This window comes from Tympanuchus pallidicinctus, unplaced genomic scaffold, assembly GCF_026119805.1.
Source record: "Tympanuchus pallidicinctus isolate F22 unplaced genomic scaffold, pur_lepc_1.0 scaffold53, whole genome shotgun sequence".
NCBI classification, from domain to species: Eukaryota; Metazoa; Chordata; class Aves; order Galliformes; family Phasianidae; genus Tympanuchus; species Tympanuchus pallidicinctus.
Genome location: NW_026294773.1, coordinates 174,814 through 198,684, shown reverse-complemented (window position 1 = coordinate 198,684; position 23,871 = coordinate 174,814). Strand labels below are relative to the sequence as shown.

The 23,871-nt window shown below is 53.1% G+C and overlaps 2 protein-coding genes across 6 annotated transcripts in view; one reads left to right on the top strand and one right to left on the bottom strand.

The window, feature by feature from the left end:
* The window catches only part of LOC128091854 (cytochrome c oxidase assembly protein COX14), a 161,638-nt gene that overhangs the window by 61,904 nt on the left and 75,863 nt on the right, over positions 1-23,871 (bottom strand). The gene's annotated exons all lie outside the window — the stretch shown is intronic.
* Positions 6,752-23,871, top strand: part of HDAC7 (histone deacetylase 7) — a 60,209-nt gene continuing 43,089 nt past the window's right edge. For 2 of the 5 annotated variants that reach the window (XM_052705220.1, XM_052705222.1), the window contains exon 1: positions 6,933-7,334. In XM_052705220.1, the coding sequence (XP_052561180.1) occupies positions 7,316-7,334 (19 nt within the window). In that variant the 5' untranslated portion in view covers positions 6,933-7,315. Of the gene's footprint in view, positions 6,769-6,932; positions 7,335-19,014; positions 19,115-22,126; positions 22,230-23,871 lie in introns of those variants that run through there. The other 3 variants (XM_052705221.1, XM_052705219.1, XM_052705217.1) reach the window with 3 other exon arrangements.

Genomic DNA, 23,871 nt, shown 5'->3' with positions numbered 1-23,871 from the left:
CAAAGTCCTGTGGGCTATAGGATAAGTGCTGGGCATACAGAAGAAGGATGGGCAAGGAGAAATCTGCTGCTGAGCACTGCAGCATTGTTTCTCCCATTGCAAGCAGTCCCCCCCAGGCAGTTTTGCCTCCCCCAACCCTATCTGCAGAGTTGAAGGAATCCAACAAATCTTTAGAACGAGATGCTTCCCTTGCCCAGCCCGCTCTTCCTTCAGCCCTTATCTGCCCTTACCTGTCTCCACCAGGTCGCTTTAAATGTCCCAGACACTTCCTTCCTTTGTTTGTCTTGGCCAGAAAGGGAAATGTCTTGTGTGTCAAAGGTTTAGTGCAAATTCCTGTCCAAGCTTTTTAGTACCCCTGGCCCCAGTAAATAAATCAAGCTTCTCCTGGTGAGGGATTTGCACCATGAGATGCTCGCTCTGTGTTCTCCCTCCCCTGCCTGCACTCAGGATGGAGCTGCTCGGAGGCATCTCCATCCTCCTGTTTTCATGGGAGGAATTTGTCATTTTTGGAGCAGTTTATGGTGGGGTTGGAGTGGCTGTCTGGAGGGAGCTGGGGCCATTGGTTGAAAGGCAGCAGGGAGAGCATCGTTCTGAGCAGGTCTGATGGGACCCAGCACTTGTATTAAATGGGCACAGCAAAGCCAGGGGCAAAAGTGAGTACGATGGGGGTGATTTGGGGGAATTTCTGGTAGATTTTAGGCCTGAATTGTTTTCTCTGTGGGTTGGTTTTGAATGGACCACTCTGCTGTGCTGGAGCAGTGCATGAAGAGGTGATGGAGGGAATAGAACAAAGCGTGCATTGCTTGTGCTCTGCTCACCCCTTCCTCTGTAGGAGAGAAACGTGGAGATGCTGCAGGACCTTGGGCTGGGTGCAGCCAGGAGCCACAGCACCTTCCGCAGGGAATTGTTCTCCTTGTTCTGGAAGAGTAAAAAAATATCAAATATCAAAAATATCAGACACATTCCAAAGGAAAACACGAACTTCCCATGTGTGTTCCAGAGCACTGCATGGGCTTCACTGAATAAAGAACCCCTGGACAGGGTGAGCAGCCCTGCACGTGTAGGACCAGAGAGCTCGGTGGGGTTTGAAGCCCCAGGAGGGGCTGAGCTGGGGAGCTCCTTCTCTTGCAGATGCACACCTTGATCTCAGCTCCCCGCTCTTCTCCTTCGCTCCGAACCGACCCAGTGTGGTCACACCTGGCTGTGGGGTGCCCTGTGCTGTCAGCTGCCAAAACCGCAGCCTGCGGGAAGGCTGAGCTGCACGAAAACAAGGCTGTGCTCACCCTGAGCTGCCCTGGCAAACAGGAAGCTACGAGCAGGGGTGGGAGAGTTCGTAATCAGGAGGGAGAGTGACTTATTGCGGAGCTGTGAGGCCCCGGCACTGCTGCCTGGAGAAGTGTGGGTGCCCCATCCCTGGTGGTGCTCATGGCTGTGGATGGGGACCTGGGGGGCTGATGGAGGGGTGGGAGAAGCCCAGGGCAGCGGTTGGGACTTGGGGGGCATTGAAGACACTTCCAAGCCAACCATCCTATGGCTCTGTGACCTTTAAAGTCTCTTCCAGCCCAACCCTTTCTATTATTCTATCAGTCTATGATCTTAAGGTCCCTTCCAACCAAAACCATTCTGCGGTTCTCCAGCCCAACCCATTCCATCATTCAACAGCTCTATGATCTTTAAGGACCTGTCCAACCAAAGCCATACTCTAAATATGGACACATGGGAACACACCCCAGACACCACTTCCAGTGAAGTGAAATAAATGCATTGCAGCTAAATGCATGCACCTGGCTTTACCTGGCCAGCTGGTACACTGACACCCATATCCAAACCTAAGGGTGGGCTGAGTGCTTCCATTCCCTTTTCTGAGCTTTGCCTGGGGGAGAAAATTTAAACTGCTGCTGCAGCTGCCTGAGAAGCAGCTTAGGTGTGAGCGGCCATTGCCAGCGCTGCTGGTAGGTGGAGCAAAACTGGTGGTTAGGGATCAGCAGTGAGCTTCTCTGTGCTCATCAAGTCCTGGAGGATGCCCGGTGTCTGGGTAAGGCGCTGCTCCTTTCACCTCCAGGAGCACAGCTGGGAGGGAAGGTCAACCCAACACTGCCCCAGTGAAGGGGCTCAGGCTCAAGTGAAGGCTTCCCCATTGCAATTTGTCAGCACAACAGGCAGGGTCTGGCTTTGCCACGAGGGAAAGAGAACAGGAGTATCTGCCCAGGGAAATCTGAGTCAGATAAATGCCGTTATGCAGTGAGATAAGCTTGGCTGTGGAACTGTCTGCTCAGGGAAAGCCTAGAAGGGAAAGCAATCAGTTTAAATACATTGGGTAGTGTGGTTTTCAGTCAAAGGAAAGCTTCTTTGTGCAGAGCACTGGTGTAGCAACATCCTGCCTGGTGTGCAGAAAATGGTACTGGGGGTCTTCTTCATTTCCCCTGCTTGCTGCTGATGTTCCCTCCATCTGCAGTGACCAGGATGTGTCCCAGAGGTACAGCAGGGGATTGGCGATGGGGCAGGAGAGCCAGCAGCTCTTTGTGGGGCTCTCTGAGCTCCCCTGGAGATGTTCTTTGCTCGGCCACCCCGGACATGGATGGGATGATGGATTGGAAAAGCGCCTGTGGAATTTCTCTTACATTTCCTGCAAGTTTTGAAGTCAGGCCTCCCTGCAGGACAACTCATCCCTCCTCTTCACAGCTGCTTCTCATTTCCCAGCCGTCGTCTTTCTGTTTTGCTGGAACTCTTTATTATTTTTATTTTTTTAATTGTTATTAGGATAGGTTGTGGAGTGGGGGGCTGTACTTAACAGCTGCACACAATTCTCCCCAGCCATGCCTGCTCCCCTCACTATATTTAGCCTCAGACAGGCCAAACAAATGGAGCAGGGCTGGGGTTAATAATCACAAAATGGAGTTCGTCTGTCTCTGAGCCGTGATTTACTGGGACTGGGGCCAGCTGAGTTCCTCCTCACGCCCTTGCTGTGAGCCGTCCGCAGGGGATGAGCCTCTTCAAAAGGGGAAAAATGATTGGAGATGCCTTTTTCTGTGTTTCTTTTTTTTTTTTGTCAGCTGAAACTGGAGAAGATGCAAAATGATTCAGGCAGGCCTGCTGTTGGATGGGGTCCCCTGGGAGGTGCTGGTGTGATGCAGAAGGGAGATGCGTGCGTAACTCTGCACCCATGGGAGCTTGGGTAAGGGGTGAACTGATCCTGCCCCCAGTCTGTGCTGGGTTTGCAGTGCATGAGCAGTCACTGCTGGCCATAGCCCATGCAGAATGCAGTTGTGCTGCTCTGTACACTACAGAGGCATCAGTCCCCCCAGGGATCTGTTTGCTGGGCTCTGATCTCCGCTCCTTGCAGTCACACCGTTGACATAAAGAACCTGCGGAGCAGAGCTGGGTCTTTGACTACTTTGTGCACTAATTAGTAAGAAGCAGGCCAGCCCAGGCTGCTGTGACTGCTTTGCAGTCTGAAGTGATCCAAAGTGCATGGAAGCATGCACAAGTTTTCGGGTCTTGGGCATCTCAGTGCTGCCCATTGGGAACGCTGAGCATCTCTCGTACACACCGGTCCTCCATGCAGGGAGTATTTTTAGCTGCTATGAATTGCAGACATAACTCTTCTCCCCCTGCAGAAACAAACCTGCTTCTCTTCTGCCTTCTATGGCAGCTGCAGGCAGCTCTCCTCCTCCTCCCCCTGTGCCCACGCTGCTGCTCCTGCAGCTCTGAAGGCACTGCTCTGCGCCTGGGGCTGTGCTGTGCTCTGCTCACCTTCCACACTGTGAGAGCTGCCTGAAGACAGAAGCAGAGCTCTACGTGTTCCAGGGCAGGTGGGCTTCATCCAACCCAGCTGGAGCCCCTGGGAGAAGCAGCAGTGCTGGGAGCTCCATGTTGGGTCAGGAGGGACCCTGAGGTTGTGCTCAATGTGTAGAAAGAGATATGGGCACCCAGCAGGATTTCCAGCAGAGCTTCTACAGGTTTGTCGCCTGAAGACTTTTTAAAATCATCTGCACCTTTCTACTCCTAAGCACCATCTCCAGCCATTACAGGCCATACCAATACAGATAGAGCAGCCTGACATTTTTCAGTGTATGAAGGGAATGTTATTCATCCTCTGAGAGCTCTCTGGCCGACATACCTGGCGTATCAATCCTGTGCATGGAGCCTTTCCCCTCTTCCCCATGCTGCCTCTGCTCTCCCGTCCCCAAATGAACTACTGATGCTGACGTGCTGTGCTTTGAGGGTACCTAGGTGCTGCTGTGCTGGAAATGCTTGTGGCATCTGCTGCCAAACTGGCCCTGGAGATGCTTGGGTTTTCTGCTGTGCCCCCAGATCTCCCCACTGATGGTGATATTGGGGCTTCTCTGCTGGGCATTTTGGGGTGGTGAAAGGGAAATCTCACCTTGAAGGGGCACTGCGCAGGTTGGTCCATGCTGGACCACGAGGTCTGGTGGGCTGAGCTTGGGAAGGGGCTGTCAGCGTTGGGAATGCACCTTGGAAAGGCATCATCTTCAATAGAGAGAGCCAGAATGAGGCCAATGCAGCCCATCCGGAGCCGTTTCATTGCTGGATGCAGAGCAATCTGCACAGTGTGAGCACTCTGCAGGGATGGCTTTGCATTCCCCTTTGCTATCTTACACTTCCCTCTGAATTAGCAGAAACTTTGGAATCTTTTCTCTCCACGTGCACCCTTCAGTGCAGCAGAGTGTGCACACAGAGCAGCCGTGTGAATGACAAATAACACGTGCAGGCCACGTGAAGATTTCCCTTGGAGAGCATTGTGTGCATAGCCAGGGATACCAGGAGCCTGCTGGAATGTGTAGTGGTTTGCTTTTTTCACGATAAAGCCTTGCAGAAGTGCTCCTGGAACATGCCAGCACGGATTAGAGCACTGGGGCTCAACATTTGCACAATGATGGCTGAGTTCAAAGCAGCAAAGCTTTGAGGCTTTCCCTCCCTGGATGGGTCCCAGTGCAGTTCTGAGGGCTCTGCTCACTGCCTGCTCCATCTCTGGGTCTCTCCATTCCCTCCAGGCACCCCCTGAGCTCCACCACCACTGTCACCCCCAGCGCTGGAGGTGCCATGCAGCCTCTGTCCGACTCTGCAGTTGATGGGACCTGAGCTTTCCTGGCTGCTCTCCTCTGTAATGCACAGATTTTAATCTTTTGCTGTCTTTCTTCCTCCTAGGAGACTTTTGTCAGCCTTCTTAATGAGGCAGAATTGCCTCACTTCCTCAGATATGGAAATGTCTCTTTGTTCAAGTAAGGCCCTGTCCCTTATCTCTGGATTTGGACAGCTCTGCTTTTGGCAGTTTGCTGTGTGAAAGGACTCCACGCACCTCAATGTGCACACAGAGCAAATATCCAACTGGGGAAAAGTTTGCAACTCGGGATTGGCTCCGAGCAGAGCAGGAGTGACCCCGTATGGGGACATGGTCTGCAAGGCTCCTTCCCAACCTCTCAGTGCATCCTCACCGTCCCCATCTCCTCTTTCCCCATCCTCTTTATTTTCTCCCTATTTTTTTTCTCTTCAGCCACATCGGATTCTTTCACCTGAGAACAGAGCCAGTCAGAAAAATCCCAACAACAGTTTCTAGCCCGATATATATGTTTTTATTTAGTCTCAATAGGTTTTGCAGCTGTTGCAGGTGTGGTAAAACTCACCCGGTGCCAAAAACACAATTCCAAGACAATTCTGTGTGCAGAACGATTGGACCTGGGAACTGTAGGGCTCCTTCAGGACAGAGCTGCCTGGAGCACATATGTGGGGAGAAAGACACAGAAGTCTGATAGATCTTCCCAGTTCCATTCTGTTGAATGTCAGTGTTGTTGCTCCTGCCATTTTGAGGCATCAAAGGAGAAAATATGCATGGGCTGGACAGGTCAGTGATGGTTCTCCAACCCAAAAATCAAAATCCAGTGCTATCACATCCCATCATCATAGAACCATGGGATGGTTGGGTTGGAAGGGACCTTAAAGATCGTCTAATTCCCACCTGCTGTGTGTTTAGGGACACTGGGAAGTATTGGGTTTCCTAGATTTGAAAGGCATAAAATGCATAGCAGTGATCCATTTCCAGGAGCTAAGCACAGCCAAAGGAGGGTGTTGCTTATGGTTAACATCACAAGAAAGCATTCCTTGTTATGCTGCTGGGTTCTGGAGGAAAGAAATTGAGATGCTGATGCATGCAAACCAATAGCAGATGCTTCTGGAAAATGCTGTAAAGATGGTGCTCAGTTGTCCCACATTTTGGGATGGAGGTCCCTTCCAAACCAAGCCATCCCATGAAGCTATGATGTACCCAGGAGCTGTGGGGTGAGGAATAGCATTTTGCTGATCCAAAACCTGCCTGCAGCGCTTTGGGTGCTCAGCTTTGGGCCCGCCCTCACCGTGCTGCAGGACAGCCCCACCATTTCACATCTCCCTCCGATTCCCCACCTGCAGCATCAGATTTACCGTTCCCCTCAGCATCTCCCTTCGCAGCACCATTTCCCATTGGGAGCATCACAGAATCACAGAATCACAGAATTGTAGGGGTTGGAAGGGACCTCCAGAGATCATCGAGTCCAACCCCCCTGCCAAAGCAGGTTCCCTACAGCAGGTCGCACAGGTAGGCATCCAGGCATATGGCCCCTCGACGAGCACCTCTAACACAGCACCCGGATGGGCAGAGCAAAAGGAAGAGGAGCGGCGTTCTGTGCTGGTGACGCTTTCTCCCAACCAACAAACAAAAGTTTTATTGGCCAAACGCTCTCGGATGCCGCATTCCAGCTTGGTAACATTTCGGTAACACATTGCAAACGTTTGACTCATAGAAACTTGGAAGGCTGCAGCCGGGGGAGGGGGAAGAGCGTCACATTCCCATTCCCGGGCAGGGTTTGGTTGTTGGATTTCTTTTTTTTTTTTTTTTTTTTCTTAAAGAACTGAAACTTCTCTCTGTTTAATGAAAAAAAAAAGTGTTGGAGCCGGACGCTTTCGGCTCGCATTGTGTTTGCAGTGAGGGGATGGGGGAGGAGGGCTGCTGCCAAGGGAGGAACCGAGGCAGCTGAACTCGCTTTTCTTCGGCAAGTTGTTTTTTTTTTTTTTTTCTCCCTCTGTGTTCCCAGGACAGGGTTGGCTTTCTAGGTTTGATAAAGCATTTCCTTCCATTGTCATTCTATACGGCCTCTGGGCCCTTTGCTCAGTCCCTCCCCTTTCGCCTTCCCTTCTCTTTTCTCTCTCTCTCTTCCTGAACTTCAGTGAATCTTGAGATATAAAGAAAGCAGCTGCCTCCCCCCCCCCCAGCACATCTCGGACAATGCGACCGCATCTCCAAGGGCTTTAACTCCTCTGGATGCAAGGACAAAGCCACGGTGAGTACTGGGGGTCCCACGCGCGTGATGCTGCAAAGTGCCCCAACTGCTCCAACCCAACCCGAGCTGGTGCCAATGTTGTCCCCGTCGTGCTGTCCCCATATCCCCATTGTGCCATCCCCATTGAGCCCCTATGTCCCCACTGCACCATCCCCACTGCACTGTCCCCATGTCCCCACTGTAACATCCCCCTTTGCGCCGTCCCCATCGTGCTGTCCCCATTGTACTCTCCCCACGTCCCCACTGCACTGTCCCATCTGTGGGTGGCATTGTCACCTGTGTCACCTGGGCCAGCTGTATGACGCCGGCTGCTCAGCATGGTGGGAGGAATCCTCCTCTCCAAAGCAAAGCAAAGCAAAAACAAACGTGATGCAACCGTGTTTCCCAGGAGCTGCGCTGCAGGAGGGCTGTGCTGTGATGCCAGGTGTGTGGTTTTGGAGGTGGGGGCTGCACAGTGTGGGGGCTGCACCCCTCCTCTGCTTGCTGCCTTTTCTTGTTTTAAGCAGCAAAGCAAGAGATGGGCTGGAGCAGCAGGGAGCTCCGCCGTGCAGGGATTGGTGACGTGGGGCCGCGGGGAGCAGCGCAGGCTGGGGCTGCAGCACTGTTTCCTGCACAGAGAACAGGAGGCAAAACCAAGGATGCAGGTTTTGTTAGTTAAGGGAGTTCAGGGCAAGCACTGGGGTTGCTGGATTGCTTGGCAATACAGATCCCAGTCTCACCTCCCAGGAAAGCCCAAGCAATTCACCATGACAGACACTCAGGCCTAATCCAGGTCAACACAAGGGATTGCACGCTGCAAGGAAGCACAGTGCAGACCTGCCAGCTCCTCCAGAGCAGCTCCCCTGGCCTGGGCTGCCCAGGACATGTGCTGTGTTTGATGTGCACCAGAAGGGCTCTGTTCCCCATTCCTGGTGCCTTCCCCCTTCTCCCCCTGGCTATCAGCTATCACTCTGGTCTCACAGCAATCTCCTTTAAGGTGCTTGCTCTCTCTGGGTTCTGCGTGCACTTTGTGTGCTCACTCACCACGCACTCCCTCTTTGCCTCTGCTGCTGTGCACTTTTCATCTGTTGTTTTGCTCTCAGTGCCCAGGTGACAATGGGAACAAAAGAGCAGGGGCTGTAATTCCAAAGGATGTTGAGGTCAGAGCAGCCCCTGTCCTGCTTGTGTCTGCTCCTCTGTTCTCTGAATGACTCGCATTCCTTACTTTGGGGAATGGGGAGAAATGCAACATGCAGAATAAGTACAGGTGATGCACGTGGGCTGTGCAGCCCTGTGGTACAGAGGGGCAGAGGACAGCAGTGCCAGATGTATTACAGACCCAGCAAAGGACTGAGCTGCCCAGTCCAGCCCAGACGCTGCAATCGATGTCTCAGCTTTCACATGGGGATTTTCCTCCTTGTCTCCATCTGTCTCCAGGATCTGCTGTCTGTGCTGAAATCTGATTCATAGGAAATAGTATCTCAGTCTGGGAAATGCCACAGGGTGCCTGAGGTCTTTGGGACCGGGCATGGAAAAGAGCAGCCCCTAAAGCTTGTCATAATCCTCTGTGCCAAAACCAGATAAGAAAGCCTCAAAGTTTTATTACAGGTGAGCTTCTCGCATTGCTGCCTCCTGCTCTGGAACATAGAGGGGAGGTGTGGGATAACCACAATAAGGATGGATTCCATGTTAGCAGGAATCCATCCAGGTGAAGAGGACAAACCTGGTGGTGGCTGGAGGAAGATGAGGAGGAGGAGGCTCTTCTGGCAATCACTCAGCCCAACCAATAGGAATATTTGATTGTGTTTATAATCTGGATGAATGGAATCCTCCTGGTGGGGGCTTTAGGAGCAGCTGATGGAAAACAAGGAAAAGGCACTGACAGAGAGAAATGCAGGTTAACAGGGTAAACTTGGGCATGTGCAGCTGAGAACAGGAAAAGTAGGTCAGATGCTGAGTGGTGTGATTGCTGTAGGAAAGCAGCTCTGGACAGGCTTTGGCCACCAGTGGGGTGCCTGGGCAGTGCTGAGCCTTCAGTGTGCTTTAATCTCATGGGAGCTGATTTCTTTGGAGTAAGAAACAGAAAAACCTGTGCCATCAGCTGTAGATGCAAGGCTGAGGAGATGGGTTTTGTGCCCTGAGCAGGCAATGGGAGGCTATGAAAGGAGAAACCTCCTGGTATTGAGTGTGATTCTGGGTGTTACAGCCAGGGAATTATCATGCAAGGTATGAAAGAGCAGCACCTGTTGTGCAAAATTCATTCAGAGCGCTGTGTCAGAACAGCCTGGATGTGTGCTGAGCTTTTTTTTCCTCCTTAAAATCACATTTCTTGGTCCAATGCAACCCTGGATGTTTTCCTCCCATCCCATCTGTGTTTGTGGCATTTGCTCATAGGGAGCTCTGCTGGATGCAGCAGCTCTGGGCAATACTATGGGGTGTCTGGATATGGGATGGGAGCTGTAGGAAGAGGGGTTTGGGGTTGGGTGATTGTGGAAGAGCTGCTCCATTCCAGGGAGGATCAGAGTCCTTCAGCTAAAAGAAAACTGCCTCACTCAGCTGAATCCCATTGAGGGATAACATTGGGCTTCACAAGTCACAAGTAAGGATGGAGATGGAATGAGCAACATCAGCTGTGACACCGACCAGATCCTGCAACAGGAGGACCCCCACCCTCCCCCCCTGAACCACTGTGCTGCCTGGGACAGCTGTGCTGCCAGCAGGAGCTGATGTGCTTATATAAATGGAGATGAAGGCTCTGAGGCATCATTAGGAAGAACTGAGAACTTCACTGCTGCTCCTGCCCCCAAAGCTCAAAGTCCTTCTGCCATCTTCCCCAGCTCAGTGCCCACAGCCCCCTCCAGCGCAGCCTCCAGGAGTTCATCTCTGTTCTTGGCACTTGCACAATGAGGAAATTGGCCAACGCTTCCACAGCAGCCATCAACTTTCCAGGGATGTTGCATGGATTTTCCAGCCAGGGATGGAACAGCCTCAGCAACCCTTCAATCCGCCAGCATGGGACTGCAGCTCTGCATTAGGAAGGAGCAGACAGCATTTAAAGGAGCATCCATAGGCTGATCCTCCTGCACAGGAACAACCTTGTGTTGCGTTGTTGCATAGGACAATGCACTTTAAATGCGTATTAACTGGCTGTGATTAGTTAGGAAGTTTTCTTTCCACAGCAGGAAATGGGAAAACTGTAATTATTTTTTTAACAAACCAGGTGCACCAGGCAAAAAGCCTCAATGCTGCGAGCACTTAGCAAATTCGTGCTGGCTGCACCTGATGGTTTTAATATCACTGGACAAACTGCTCAGTAATAGATTTTGTGTGGTGGCCACACAGGAAGGCCCCAGTGCACATTCCCCTACCCTTCATACTTGCTGTCCGTTGCGGGGCTATCGGTGATGCTGGAATCATTTTTCCATCAGCTTGTGGTTGGATCTGCTGCTCTCTGCATTGGCATCTTCTGAGTGCAGAATGCACAGAGGGGAAAAGCTGCTGCGTCCTGCCCTGCGCCGCGGCCTGGCGGATGTGTGTGGGTCTGCAAAACCCATCATGAGCTTTGCAGTGCTGGTGCAAACCCACAGCAAGGCGAGGGCCAAGCAAGGTGGTGGGGGATGCAAAGTGGTGGGGGATGCAAAGTGGTTGGAGATGCAAAGTGGTGGGGGATGCTAGGAGATGGCGTGCACAGTGCTGTCCCCGTGTCCTTTCCCTGTCCTCGTGGGTCGGCCCTGTTTGCTGCCTGCCCTCCTTTGTTCCTGAACCATATTTCTCATCTCGTCTTGCTGGGAGCCGTGCAGAGGAGTGCTGCCTTTCAAACACGCCATCCTGCGTCAGCCCCGGCCTCTTTGTTTCTTTTTAGTGTGCTCAGCTTCGTGCTGGGAGAGCAGGGTTTTTCCAGCCAGGACGGTTCGGAGCATCAGACGTGTGCAGAATGAATGATGCTGGAGCTTCGGGCTCAGCCAGGGCTGGAAAAACCCCCACTCTTTGCTTTGGGCTTGAAGCAAAACCACCTCCTCCAGCTCTCTGTAGCTGTGCTTTAAATCTGGGGAACAGCACGTGTGCAGCATTCGGTGACACCCAGAGCCCATAATTCAGGGGATGAAGGCTGCACAGATCCATTCCCCCAGCATGGCTGGCGCTGTGCATGGGGCCGGGCAGCACCTGGATCCTGCTGCCTCCTCGCATCAATCTCCCAGCTGGGATTTGTCCAAAAACAAAAGGTTTGCAGCAAGCTGGAATAACAGCATGAGGTTCCTGGGCACTGCACAACCTGCAGTGTCCTCCAGCCCTGAGATGAGCAGAGCCTCACGATCGTGTTGCTTCCAGGCATGATTTATAGCCTGGGTTCTGTAAGTCCTTCTCTGGAATAAGAAAGTATTCCTATCCCCGTAGCCTGAATTCATTATATTGAAATAAGGGATTCTGCATTCGAACAAAAAGAATCTTTGCAGTGCTTTGGAAGGGAAATATTTCTAGAGATGAAATTAAATCTCAAAACAAATCCAAGAGCAGGCACAGAGACCACAAGCCAGCAGTGTGCCCTATGGCCAGAAGGCTGACAGTATCCTGGTTGGCCAACAATTGACCAAGGTTGACCAAAGGTTGATTGGAGCCCAGTGCTGTGCTCCCTACTTCCAGGCAGACTGGGAACTGTTGGAGAGAACCTCATGGAGGGTGCAGAGCTGGTGGGGATCTGGAATCTCCTGATGGGCAAATGCTGAGAGCCCCAGTGCTGTTTGCTTGGAGAAGGTTGAGGGGGCATCTGATCAACGCTTTACCAAACCCAAGCACTGAGGTCATTGCTGGTGCCCACCCCTGTCCCCTCCATGCTGTGGGGTGAGAGCAGATGTGGGGACACAGATGTGGCTCGCCAACCCCCACTGCCTCCTGCACACAGTGCAACCACAGTGCCACACAGGGAAGGGGACGAGGGCCCTTCTGAAGGTGAAAAGCTTCTTATTTTTGGCCACTTTCCCCCCACTGCTGGAGCTGACCCCAGCTGCGAGCTGTTGAAGTTTTTAGGCCCTTTGTTTGTTTAATCGAAGCGCTGTTTGTTTTTGATCACAGGCATTAGATAGGCACTTCCTCTGCATGCAGGAAGCAGTGATTTCCTGTTCGCTTGGCGGCCAACTCTCACTGCGCAGGAAACCTCGCTCTGCTGAGTGTTCACTTTTTGTGCAGCGTTTTTGGAAGTCCTCTCGTGGGGTTGTTTTGTTTTCCCTTTCCCCATCACGGTGCTGTTGGGTTCCCAGAGGGGCTGAGCTCTGATGGGGGGCCATTTCCCCACATTTGGTTGAAATCTCCCAGTGAGATCCAAAATGCAGGGAAGGCAGCATCACTGCTTCGATGGCGTTTGTCACCGTTGTGACGGTGTTTGCCACTGTTTGGATGAGGTTTGCCACTGTTTGGATGGTGTTTGCCATCAGTTTTGCGCTACCACCAACAGCACAAGCGCATCCCACTGCTTTCACAGACCTGCTTGGTGCAGATCCATGCCTGCAGTCACCCAGTTTGTCTCTCCCTGCTGTTCTGTTGATGTCTATGGGTTGTTCCAGATGCAATTTGGAAGGTACGTTTGAACCAGGTCACCTGAACAACTTGCCATCATGGACAGAGTTAAAGCAGGGAGCTGGACCAAGCCTGCCCTGTTTGCTTCTTTTCTTGCTGGGATCTTTAGGCAGATAACTGCCCTGTGGGAATGCATCAGGTAAATATTATTACTGATGACCCATTAAATTTGTGTGAGAGCTCTGCTGTGGGTGCATGGCTTGTGCTTCCCAGCAGCTTGCTTCTCATCTCTGCAATGCTCCTCTGGCTTTGCTCCCTTCTGACTGCAGCTGCATGCCCAGGTCAGTCAGTCTGTAAAGCATACGGAATGGGGGCAGAACTGATGATACTTCCCACCTGGAAAGGTGCTTCTGGGGTGGAAAAGAGTTCCATAGGATTTCCAGTTGTGTCAAAGGCAGTTGGGATGGGGATCCCTTGGCAACTCTATGCATAGGAAGTTTTTGTTGGTATCTCAGAGCTGACCCAGACAGGACTTTGCTGTAGCAGTGTGCTCAGTGCTGTGGTGGCAGATGTCTCCAGCCACAGGAATCCCAGACAGGTGGACAGACAGACAGACACGGCGATGTGGGAGCATTCAAGCTGGTGCTGGCCATCAGTGTCCTGCACGCTCATCTGCTGGAGCTTTTAATTACTTTGCTGTTGTAAAGGGGCTCTACTGGAGGGAGAGAGTTTGTGATGGGGAGCAGAGCAGCTGGAGGACCAGAGGGAATGGAGGAACTGAGAACCCACAGCCACAGGACAGACACGTCCTGCAGACACCCATGCAGGGGAGAGCGTTGGATGCTTCGTTTTGTGCAGTGGTGGTGAACAGCATCACTGGGATGGATGGAGGGATGTGGCTGGGAGGAGGGCAGATGCCTTCAGGGTTCTCCCAACCCATGGCACCAGCACAGCAGCCCCTCCTGCCCAATTCCTGGAGAGCTCACCATTCCCCTGGCCCCTTCCCATCATTGCACGTTGCTGACATCATTGCCAGTTGCCATGGAAAAGGCAAGTTGTCCAAAACACGACCCCTTGGCCTCATCCCATGCGTTTCAGGAAATGAAGGTTTTACAGCACAACGCTGCAGTGGAGCAGGAAAATCCAGAGAGGGACCAGCAGCTCGGGAGCAGACACATGGCTCTGCCCCCATCTCCAATGAGGAAATGGAGACCAACTAGGGCTACCAGATGGATTTGTATCTTCTGAGTTATTTCTGGGCCTGCTGGGGAGGCAACGTGGTGCTTTTAAGTTGTTGCCCAGAGAGAGGGCAAAAAGTCTGCGTGAAGCTCTGAGCAACGCAACAGCAGATGGTTTCCATCATGAAACCCAAAGAGAGAATGTCTCCTGGGTGACGTTGTGTTGCCCTTTGGCTGCTGGCTGTATAAGGAGCCCAGGGTGATGCGATGGGCAGAGAGCAGAGCAAAAAGAGCTCCCAGTCATGGTGCCAGGAGCCAGCCAGCAATTTTCCTAAAGCCATCCTGGAATCTGTGGTCGCCAAAAGCCTTGCAGGGAGCGTGGAGGCTTTGGGAAGGAAGCATCAGGTGTTGTTCTGAGGTGGGGTTGGGACACTGCTGTTCAAGGCAGCCTTTGTTCGGGCAGGAATTACAAGCAGACCTCTCTCCCGCAGTGGTCAGAGTGGAGGTGTTTCCCCAAGGGAAAGCTGGAAGCTGTGCTCTTGGATCCTCCAGCACTGGAGGAAGCACGCCGCGTCCTGCCCTGACCACAAAGGCTGCATCCGCTCCCCTGTGCACAAGCAGCATGCAAAAAGCTCCATGAAGGCTCCAAGCAGTGGCAGCTCTGCCTGCCCTGCTGGATTCAGGCAGCCTTCGTGCCATGTCAGTGCTGCAGAATGAATCCATCTCCTCCTTGTGTTCTTTTCCCCATTCATTCATGGCCATGCATGCAGCCCAGCCCTTCAGCAAGCAGTGGCCCACGAGCAGGCTGAGCAACGCACTCATCTGGGGATGTGCTGGAAAATCAAACATGGGAGCTTTCTGGTTTTGCATACCCCATCCGGGGGCACAGTGCAGGCGCCGAGCATGGAAAGTGGTAGCATGACACATCAGCACTCTTGTTTTGGTCTCACTTTGCTCGATACCTCACCAGCACTGCAGTCACTTCACCCACCCGGTAAACAACAGCACGAGTGCAGGGAGCTGCCGGCTCCCTCCCGGCTGTGGGTGGCAGAGGGTTAAAAATAGACTCCAGATTTCGGTTGGTGAATGTGGAGGCAGAGAGCAGAGCGCTGTTTATCGATGCCAGGGTTTCCCCTGAGATGCTGAAATGAGTCAGATAAAGGATGGGTACAACTGCGCTCCGTGCACGGCTCCTCCTGGGGAGCTCGGTGCTGAGGTCTGTGGGGATGTTTGGTGTGGATGGGTTCCTACAGGATGCTTTATAGCATCCTGCCCATCCTCACCCTTCTGTAAGCATTGTGTTCTGCCCTTCCTCAGCCATGAAAGCTCCCTTGGGCTGCTCAGCTGGCTCAGTTCCTCGCTGGGTTTTTAGCCCATGCAGAGGGCAGGGATGGGCAGGGGCATGGCTGAGGAATGTGATGTCCAAAAGAGTCCCAAAAGGCTGCAAGGTGCGCTGGGTTTCTGACACTGGGGAGGCTGGAGGAGCATCAGACTCCTGTAACAGTGCTGCAGATGTTGACTCTGACCTTCCTATCCTATGCAAAACAAACTGCTTCCAATGCAGAGGTCTCCGCGATGCTGCGACTTCGGAGAAACACAAGTGAGGATTTTGCTGTCTCTGTTGTTGCTCTGCTAACATTTGGGACCTTTAGAGCATCTGAGCTGTGAGCATTGTTGCTGGGTCCCCAAGCGGTGCCATCGCTGCTGCTTGCTGGAAACTGAGGGCTCAAATGATGGGGTGCAAAGGGCTGCTGGTGCTGCTGCAGCTCTTTGTGGCCACAGTGAAATTAGGACACACGTTTTGGTGCCTTCCTACCCTGCATGCTGCAGAAATTGTGGTTGCTGTGGCAGGTCCTGTCCTGACGGTGCTGTCTTAGCATCCCATGCTCTTACATTCCATCCCTTTGCACAGTGATTGGACCCTGGGGTGATGCAGACCTGGATGCTCATCTCGTGTGGCACAAGGCATGTGCATTTGGATCGCCCCAAGCTGGTTTAGTGCACAGGGGGAGCAGTGTGCTGCTGTTAGCAGGGGACCAAACCACTCTCTGGCAGTTTCTGAGCTTGGGTTGGCATCTGCTTCAGCTCAGCCCCATGGGGTGGGAAATACGGCTATAACTTCTCCGTGTCCCCTCTTGTGCCTCCACACCTCCTGCATTGGCATCACCATCCTATCCTCATCAGTATCCCGACTTCTTTCCTTCAGCATCCTTGTGCCCTCTCCTTTCCATCCCATTCCCTCAGCATCCCCATCCCATTCCTCCAGCATCCTTGTCCCCACTGATCCCCATCCCATTCCCTCAGCATCCTCATCCCCATCTCATTCCTTTAGCATCCTCATCCCCGTCCCATCCCATCCCCATCTCACCCATCCCCTCTCCCTTTGCACCACTGCAGCAACATCCACACATGAGGCCCTCGGGAACCCTTTTTCTCCTAAGGACAACATTTTGGAGGAGGGACGGAGCTGGTCCCGCTTCAGGGGCATCCCATGCTGTGGGATCTGGGCTGGGCTGTGGGGCTGTGTGAATGGAGCACTTTTTCACACCCGACGCTTCGCTTGTGGAAGCGGCGGCAGCTTCCTGTTTGACTCACACCTGACAGCCCTGCTGTATGAGTCTGGGCCTCTCGGTGCTTGCAGCAACTGAGTGGGGCTGTTTACAATTAGAGAACATGGGATTCCCAGAAAGAGGCTCAGACCGGACATCCTGAAGCGAAATACCCCAGGCGTCACCAGCTAAAAATAACCATAGCAGAACAGTCACCAAACAAACAGCACGGCTGCGTTGGGTGCAGGGCTCTGTCCCATGGACTGGGGGGTGGGGGGGGACGGGGGACACACTATGGCCTTTCCTTCCCCTGTTGTGTTTTTTGGCCATAACAACGTGATGCTCTGAAGCAGCAGCGGCGCGCAGTGATTTCTCTCGGTTTCTGTCTTTGTTTTTGGATGGGGGATGGGGGGGGGGGGGAACAAAGGAGGCACTAACATATAAATAAAGCTGTTTCCAGCCGGAACTGATATGCTGTGGGCAGAGGACCCCGTAGCTGGCATTGCTATGGGAAGAAGGGTGGGATCGCACTGCTTTCTCCCAATTGCAGCCGTGGAGAAAAATGGTGTTTGAGCTTAGAGATTCTTCCAACCTTTCTCCAGGTGTAAAAGGGGCTGAGAGAAGGGATCCCTGGGTATCCCCAAGAAGGGGAGCGGGGCAAAAAAGTTGCACAAAGCCTCAGCCCAGCAGGGGCTGCTCAGCCTCTCCCTAACAGAGATTTCAGCAGAGCCAAACTCCCGTTAAAAGGCACTTACGCAATCGGGTGCTATTAGAGGAAGTGTCTCTGTAACCCCAGGCAGTTAGTGGTTGATTTATGTCCTGCAGCTTTAGGTTTTACAAGTTGCGAGGGAGTTGCATAAGAAGCAAATTTGACCTTCTATTTCTTAAGAGCTTTTTTTTTTTCCCTTTTTTTTTTTTTTTTCCTGTTGGGGGATATCTTTTCTCCGACGTTCACGGACCCATTATTTTGGTGGGGTGAAGAGGAGGATGGCAGCAGCTCAGAGGAACCCATGTGCGTTTGTCCTGTCAGTTGTGTCCCCTCAAAATCACAGTGGTTACAGCCAGGAATTGCTGCCCTTTATCACATGGGGGACCAGCATTGGGGTTTTCCTTCCTTGGCTCTGCAGGGAATGGTCCCTGCTGGCATTTCCCCGCTGCAATGGGCGCTGCGGATGCTGCGCGTGCTCCCGGCGTGCACTGAGTTCCAACTGTTGGCTTTTGCTCTGAAGCAATAAATCCGAGCAGAGCACGCTCTGTGCATGGGGTGTGGGCTGCTGGGGGTGATTTGGGGCTGTGTCGCTTCATGTTGGCCCTGAGGGATTGTCCCACGTCGCAGCAGTGGAGGCAGAAGTCTCATGGAAACTTCACTTGCTCTCTCTCCTTGTTTGCCATTTGCCTCGCTCCTAAAATAGAAGCGACTGAGACTAAAAGCACACACAAGCAATTTGCAAACAGAAGGACAATTAAAAGGAGGAAAAACCAATTTCCCCCAGCGTAGCGGGGAAAAGACAGTGCTGCATTGTGTGAGCTGTGGTGTCCTTCCAGCAGAACAACCGGCCCAGGTTCTCTGCCCACGGCTATTTCGCATGATGGTGTTCTGTGAGCTCTCTTGTTCTCAGCCCCCTCGGAGTCTCTCTGCTCCAGCAGCAAGTGAAACCTCCTGGCCTTCCCATCGAGATGCAAAAAAGCTCTGTTTGCTCAGAGCTCCTCCATCTGTTGCAGGGATGGTGCTGGGAGCAGCGAGCGCAGAGCAAACGTTGCACGGGGGGGATGCCGAGGATGGAGAGGGCAATTCCAGTGCTCTGAGATGCTGAGTGCAGAGCTGGGGCAATTTCTGCCTCTGTTACAGATTCCCTGATTGCCCCTGGTGCTCGGGCATCACTTGCAGCATGAGGAGGGGGTCGGCACCTTTGTCTTTTGGTGCCATTAATTGGGATCAGCCCTTCGATTGCTTGGGTGCCATTTGGAAAGCTGAGGTTTGGGCTGTTTGTGCTCCAAGGGAGGGACTTTTGTCTTCCTGGGTGAGCGTGGGTGGCTTCGAAGCAGCTCCAATTTTAGTCTTTCTGCACCACCCAGCAGATATAAAGCTGGGCACCACGCTGCATCTGCTCCTGGGGTACCCATTGTCCGAGAATCCCCAGGTGACCAATTATACCAATGGGAGTACTGATGGAAAAGGGCCATTTTTAACAAAGCCTTTGCAAAAGGTTGGTAGAGCCCCAGGAGCCTCCTGGCAGCTTGATTTTATTTTGAAAGCCGTCAGCCCACCAGCTGGGTGTGAGAGTAAAATGAAAGGATGCAAGATAAACCAACTTGTGCGCGAGAGAGAGCCGCTGCCCGCGGCAGCGCGACATCAGAGGTCGTCATTCTGAAACCAAGCATGGAAACTGCACTGAGAAAAAAGCTAGAGAGCAGGGCTCCTCACCACACACGGTGCAGACCACACTAAAGAGCTGCTCTGCCCTGGGGACTGTCACAATGCACTGGGGGGAAAGAGAGACAAAGCTAAAGGGCAGCAGGCAGCTCCGCACGCGGGCCGGGCAGATGAGCACTGACAACAAAGGTACTCCTCCAAACCATCTTCTGGGCTTAACGTGTCTCCCTCTGGGCTTTCTTAACACTGTGCTCTTTGCTGAACATCTCCGTGGTGTTCCTCTGATATGTGTGGGGTTTTGGCTGTCCACTTGCCCCAGGGAAGCGCAGGGCAGAGGGTGGCAAACAGAGGAGGCTGCAGGCGGCTCTTGAGCTGCTCGTGTATGCAGGAGTGTGGGGAGAACTGTCAGCAAATGTTGGTGTGCACTGCAGCCCTGGGCATTGCTTTGCTGCAGCCTTCCCAGAAGCACACAGGATTTCTGCTCCGGCTTCACCCTGGTGCATCCTGCCTGGGATTTCTGCTCTGGTTGATCCATGCTGGCACTGTGCTCTGATATATCCCCCTCCATCGCTGCAGGGCTGCTCTGGACTGAGCCATCTCACAGGGCTCGTTTCCTTGCTCCTGGCAGCCACCAGCTGGGAGGGGAAGGGCACACAGGGCAGCGGCTCTCGCTCACGTTCCATGCATGTGGGCCATGCAGAGCAGGAAAACCTCCCCACAGGTAGGCACCGCTCCCCTCCTCCAAGCAGCAGCGCTCTGGGTTTGAGTTTTTCCTTCTTCACTTAGCACTAAAAGGCTCTCTTGGGTCACCCGTGCTCACCAGTTTGCGGCCCAGATGCTCAGCTTCAGCTTCTCACCTTCAAAGCACAAAGTTCTCTTTGCTGCCCCACAAACCCATCTCCGTGCACAGCACTGCAGGCACAGCGTTGCTGCGCACCCCACAGAACGGGTGGCTTTATCTGATTCCTGCTCACCCAGCCCTGCCTTTGTGCTGCTAAACCATAAGGATACACAGCTGCACTCTGCTCACATTGCAGCAGCTCCTCAGCCTGCCAGCCTTCGCCCTGCCTGGACCAAGGGATGGGGCAGCATCTCCCTGTTCCGTTTGTCACAAAGTAGGGCAGCTCTCCCCTCTTCTCTGGTCAACCCTTGGTACTTCCCTGTTCTTTCATTTTCTCTTGGTGAAGAGCTTGGGAAATGGCACTGAGATAGACTGGTGTGCATTGTGAGCCCACGGGGAGGGGGAGGGAAGCTGCGATGGAAGGATTCTTGAGTTTCGCCCTGCTTCAAAAGTGCTGAGAGTGGTGCAACGCTCCTACGGCCCAGCATGGGAATTTCCATCTTGCTTCATTTCTCTGGGCTGTAGAGAAGGCTGAGCATGTGCTCAGGGTGTTTCAAAAACGAAGGTGCAGACTGGGAGAGCCGACACCTGTAAAGCAGCAAGGCCCTTAAAGCAAAGTAATCTGCACGCACCCGACGTGGTGGCTCTGAATGCTCAGCACAGCAGCAATGCTCTCAAGTGAGTGCTGTCCCAGCTTAGGAAGGCTGCAAAATAAAAATGAATTGATGCTAAAAATCTGAGCATCAGAGAGCTGGGAGGTCTTGGTCTCTCACAATCTATTCCACGTCACTCCTTCACTGCACACCGGCACCGAGGAGCTGAGCATCGCCTCCAGCTTCTTGCAGGAGGGCTGGGAGCTGAGGTCATGGCTTGCTGGGTGGAAAGATTTACTAGCGTTGCCATTCCTGATGTATTTTCTGAGCCTTTTTGGAAGGAAAGAATCCACCTTCCCCTGCAGACCCGTCTCGTCTGCTGGTGTGACCACTTTGCTCTGTCTGCAGCTGGCTCTGGCCATCCAGGTAGACTGTGTGCCATCACAAAGCTGCTAAAAAGATAGGTCCTTCCTCTCTACCCCAACCCAAAGGGAGTCACAGTGCTCTTTGTGTCAAGACTGGACTGCTAGAGCAAGGTCTGCACTGTTATTAATAGGAGAACGGGAGTGGATTCAAGTTGTGACATCTCTGTGGAAAGTACCATGTCCATGTCTGGGCCATAGCACCCCTTACATCTTCCTTATTTCTCACTGAAATGGGATGATTTCACTTTGGATCTTGCTCTGCTGTTGGACCTTTCCGCACAGAGAACTGTGACCCCATGCAGAGGCCCGCAGTCGCAGATCTCACCCCACAGCCTCCCCATGGGGTGCGTTGGGCTCTCCATTCAGCCCCTCGTTGAACAGGATGGGCAGTCAGTGGACCTTTGCTGAGCTGCTGTGATGCTTCCCACCCTTCAGGGCTGTGCTCAGTACAGGTCAGTCAAGCTATGAAGCAAGAACTGAACATGGCACACAGCTGGAAAGATGGGGAAAAAAGGGAAAACCTCCAAATGGCTCCTTTGGCTTTTGGCTTTCCAATCCCAGGAGCAGCCCCAGGAGCCCTGGTCTGCCTGCAGTGCATTCTCTTTGTGTTTTGGAAAACAGAGTTTTGCCAGCTATTATTTCTTTATCTGGATACAAACCCTCTGGGCATTTGGAAAGGAAATAAACAATTTCCAGCCGCTCAGGTGGTGGTGATGTGCGCAAACTGTGCCGCAACCTCACACAGCCCCTTTATGTGAAAACGTTTGGCTTTTCTCTGATGGAAAAAGGCAAGGATGAGGACGAGCAGGTAGAGGTCGGCGTATCCATGCAGGGGGTTTTCACGTGATTGCCACGCCGGAGCTGCTTTAGAAAGAAAGAGCCAAAGCTGTACAGAAAATGTTGCATCAATTGGGAAGCGCAGGGGACGTGAAACGGGGAGCGCAGCGGGTGCTCGCACAAGGAAGGGGTTTGCAGTGGGTTGTCCCAGTGCTCGCACAAGGATGGGGTTTTGCAGTGGGCGGTGCAGATGTGGCCCAGGCAGCAAAGCAGCGCTCGCTGCACGCACTGCCGGAGTCAGGAGAGGGCGCGCGGAGCGGCGGCTGTTTGTTACAGAAACATTTAGTCAACTGGAAGGCTGTTTCGAAAGCTAAATTGAGAGCTGCTCCGGCTCCTTCCCCGGCCCATTGTTGTGGTTTTACAATCACATTTTCCTGTTTTTAAAACAAATGTTTTTCTCTCCCCTGGGGCCGTCCGAAAGACCCACAAGAGCGGCGGGGGGAAGCGGGCGGGTGAAGCACGCATCTTCCATCTCCAATAATTGCCCTTTGCTTTGCGCAAACAGCAACGGGAGGGTGGAACGGCCGGGCTGCAGCGTGCCCTGCTTTGAGTCGCTGGTTCCTCTTTGCCGCGCTGTGGTTTCATGCTGAGCAGAAGGACGACCAAAGGTATTTTTGTAGGTCTTATTGAAGGAGTGTCTATTTAAAACAGACCTCCAGGCTGATGGGTGAGCGCGGTTGTTTGGTTATAAGAGCAGCGGAGGATGGGGGTGGTGGGATGCGGGCTGGGCACTGCCCTGCCGTGCTGGGGGTTTTCGGGTGCTGGGGAACCTCTGAGGGTCTCCAAAGAGGAGGGTCAGATCCTGCAGTGGTGATGCAAGGAGAAGGTTTGCGGGGGAGGGAGGCTATTAAGCAGGCAGCCAGCTCTGTGTGCTGCTCTCGGTGTTTTGCTTTGAAATGTGAATAGTTTTCCATTTGCTGAATGGAAGCAGAGAAGTCGCAGCAGAGCGCTGTGATCATCAGCTGCTCTCTGCAGGGCTGCATCAGTTCTGCCCGGTGTGTTCAGGAGGCAGTTGGTGGCAGAGCTGCGCCAGCAGTGGGCTGATGCTGGGTTGGGTGACCTCCTCATCCCCTGCTCAGCCTCTGCTGCCTTCGCTTTGACAAACGGAGACCCCAAACTACAAAGCACCAAGGTCTGCACCCAGGATGCATCCTGACCACTCCACCGCTGCAGTTCCCTAAAGCTCCACTCGCAGCCTCCTCCTGTGCCCAGCACAGCGTTGCCCAATTCAGGGTGTGAGTTTCTGCTCCCCTATCTTTCATACATCAGCAAATAAAAAGCATCAAGCTTTCTTGTGCCCGAGTCAGCAACTCGCCCACCTCCTGCCTGCCTGCTGGGTCAGCCGTGGCTGGCAGGCTCAGCAGATCGGCCTCCAGCATCCCAAATTCAACCCGAAGCAGGGGATCTATGGGAGAAAAATAGAAGGAAAAGCAAGCACAGCTCCGTTGGAAAAGCAAGAACAGCTCCATTCTCTCCTGGAAAGCAGGAGAAACTTCTGATTGTTCATAGTTTGTGAGGTCCAGAGATGAGGTGAGAAGTGCAGACCTGGAATGGGCCCAATGAGTGTGGAGTTTTGGGGCTGGAGGACAGGAAGGAGGAAGGAGATGGGATGGGTGGAAGAAGATGGGGATGAGAAGCAGAGGGAGGAGGATGCAGAGCAGTACAGAATGAGGTGCTGCCATCACTGCCCACCCTCCCCGTGGACCCTCTCCTGGCTGCAGGATGCTGTGGGCATCAGGCAGGGATTGGGGTGAACCCAGGCAGCCTGTGGTGGCTGCTCCTCCTTTGTCGGCACGAGGATTGCAAAACTCATGGGGGTGAAGCGTGTTCAGCTCCTCTGATCAAAATAGCAGCACAGTTCTTTCACAACCAGCAGCGGGTTCTGGGTGCATCCCCCCACCCGGCCACAGCAAAGAGGCCTGGCTCATTGGCAGAGGGAGGAGAGATGGCAGAAAGGGAAGTGGTGCCTGCTTTCCTGGCTAAAAATACTGCCTGTGCTTCCAAAATAATCGCTGGTGAATGATTGGCGTCAACCCTGCGCTGCGGAGCTGCCAGCTGGTTCGGTGCTCTCATGTCTCCATCTGAGCTTCGGCCTTACTCCCCCACCTGGATGGAGGGAGGTCTCGGTGGGACACTTCTGCAGTTGGAGGCAGGTTTTGCAAGGATGATCACAAATTGCAAAGATCACTACGATTCTTCCTTTGGCAGCCAGCCTCAAACCTCTCCTTTCTGACTGGGCTCTTGTTTTGG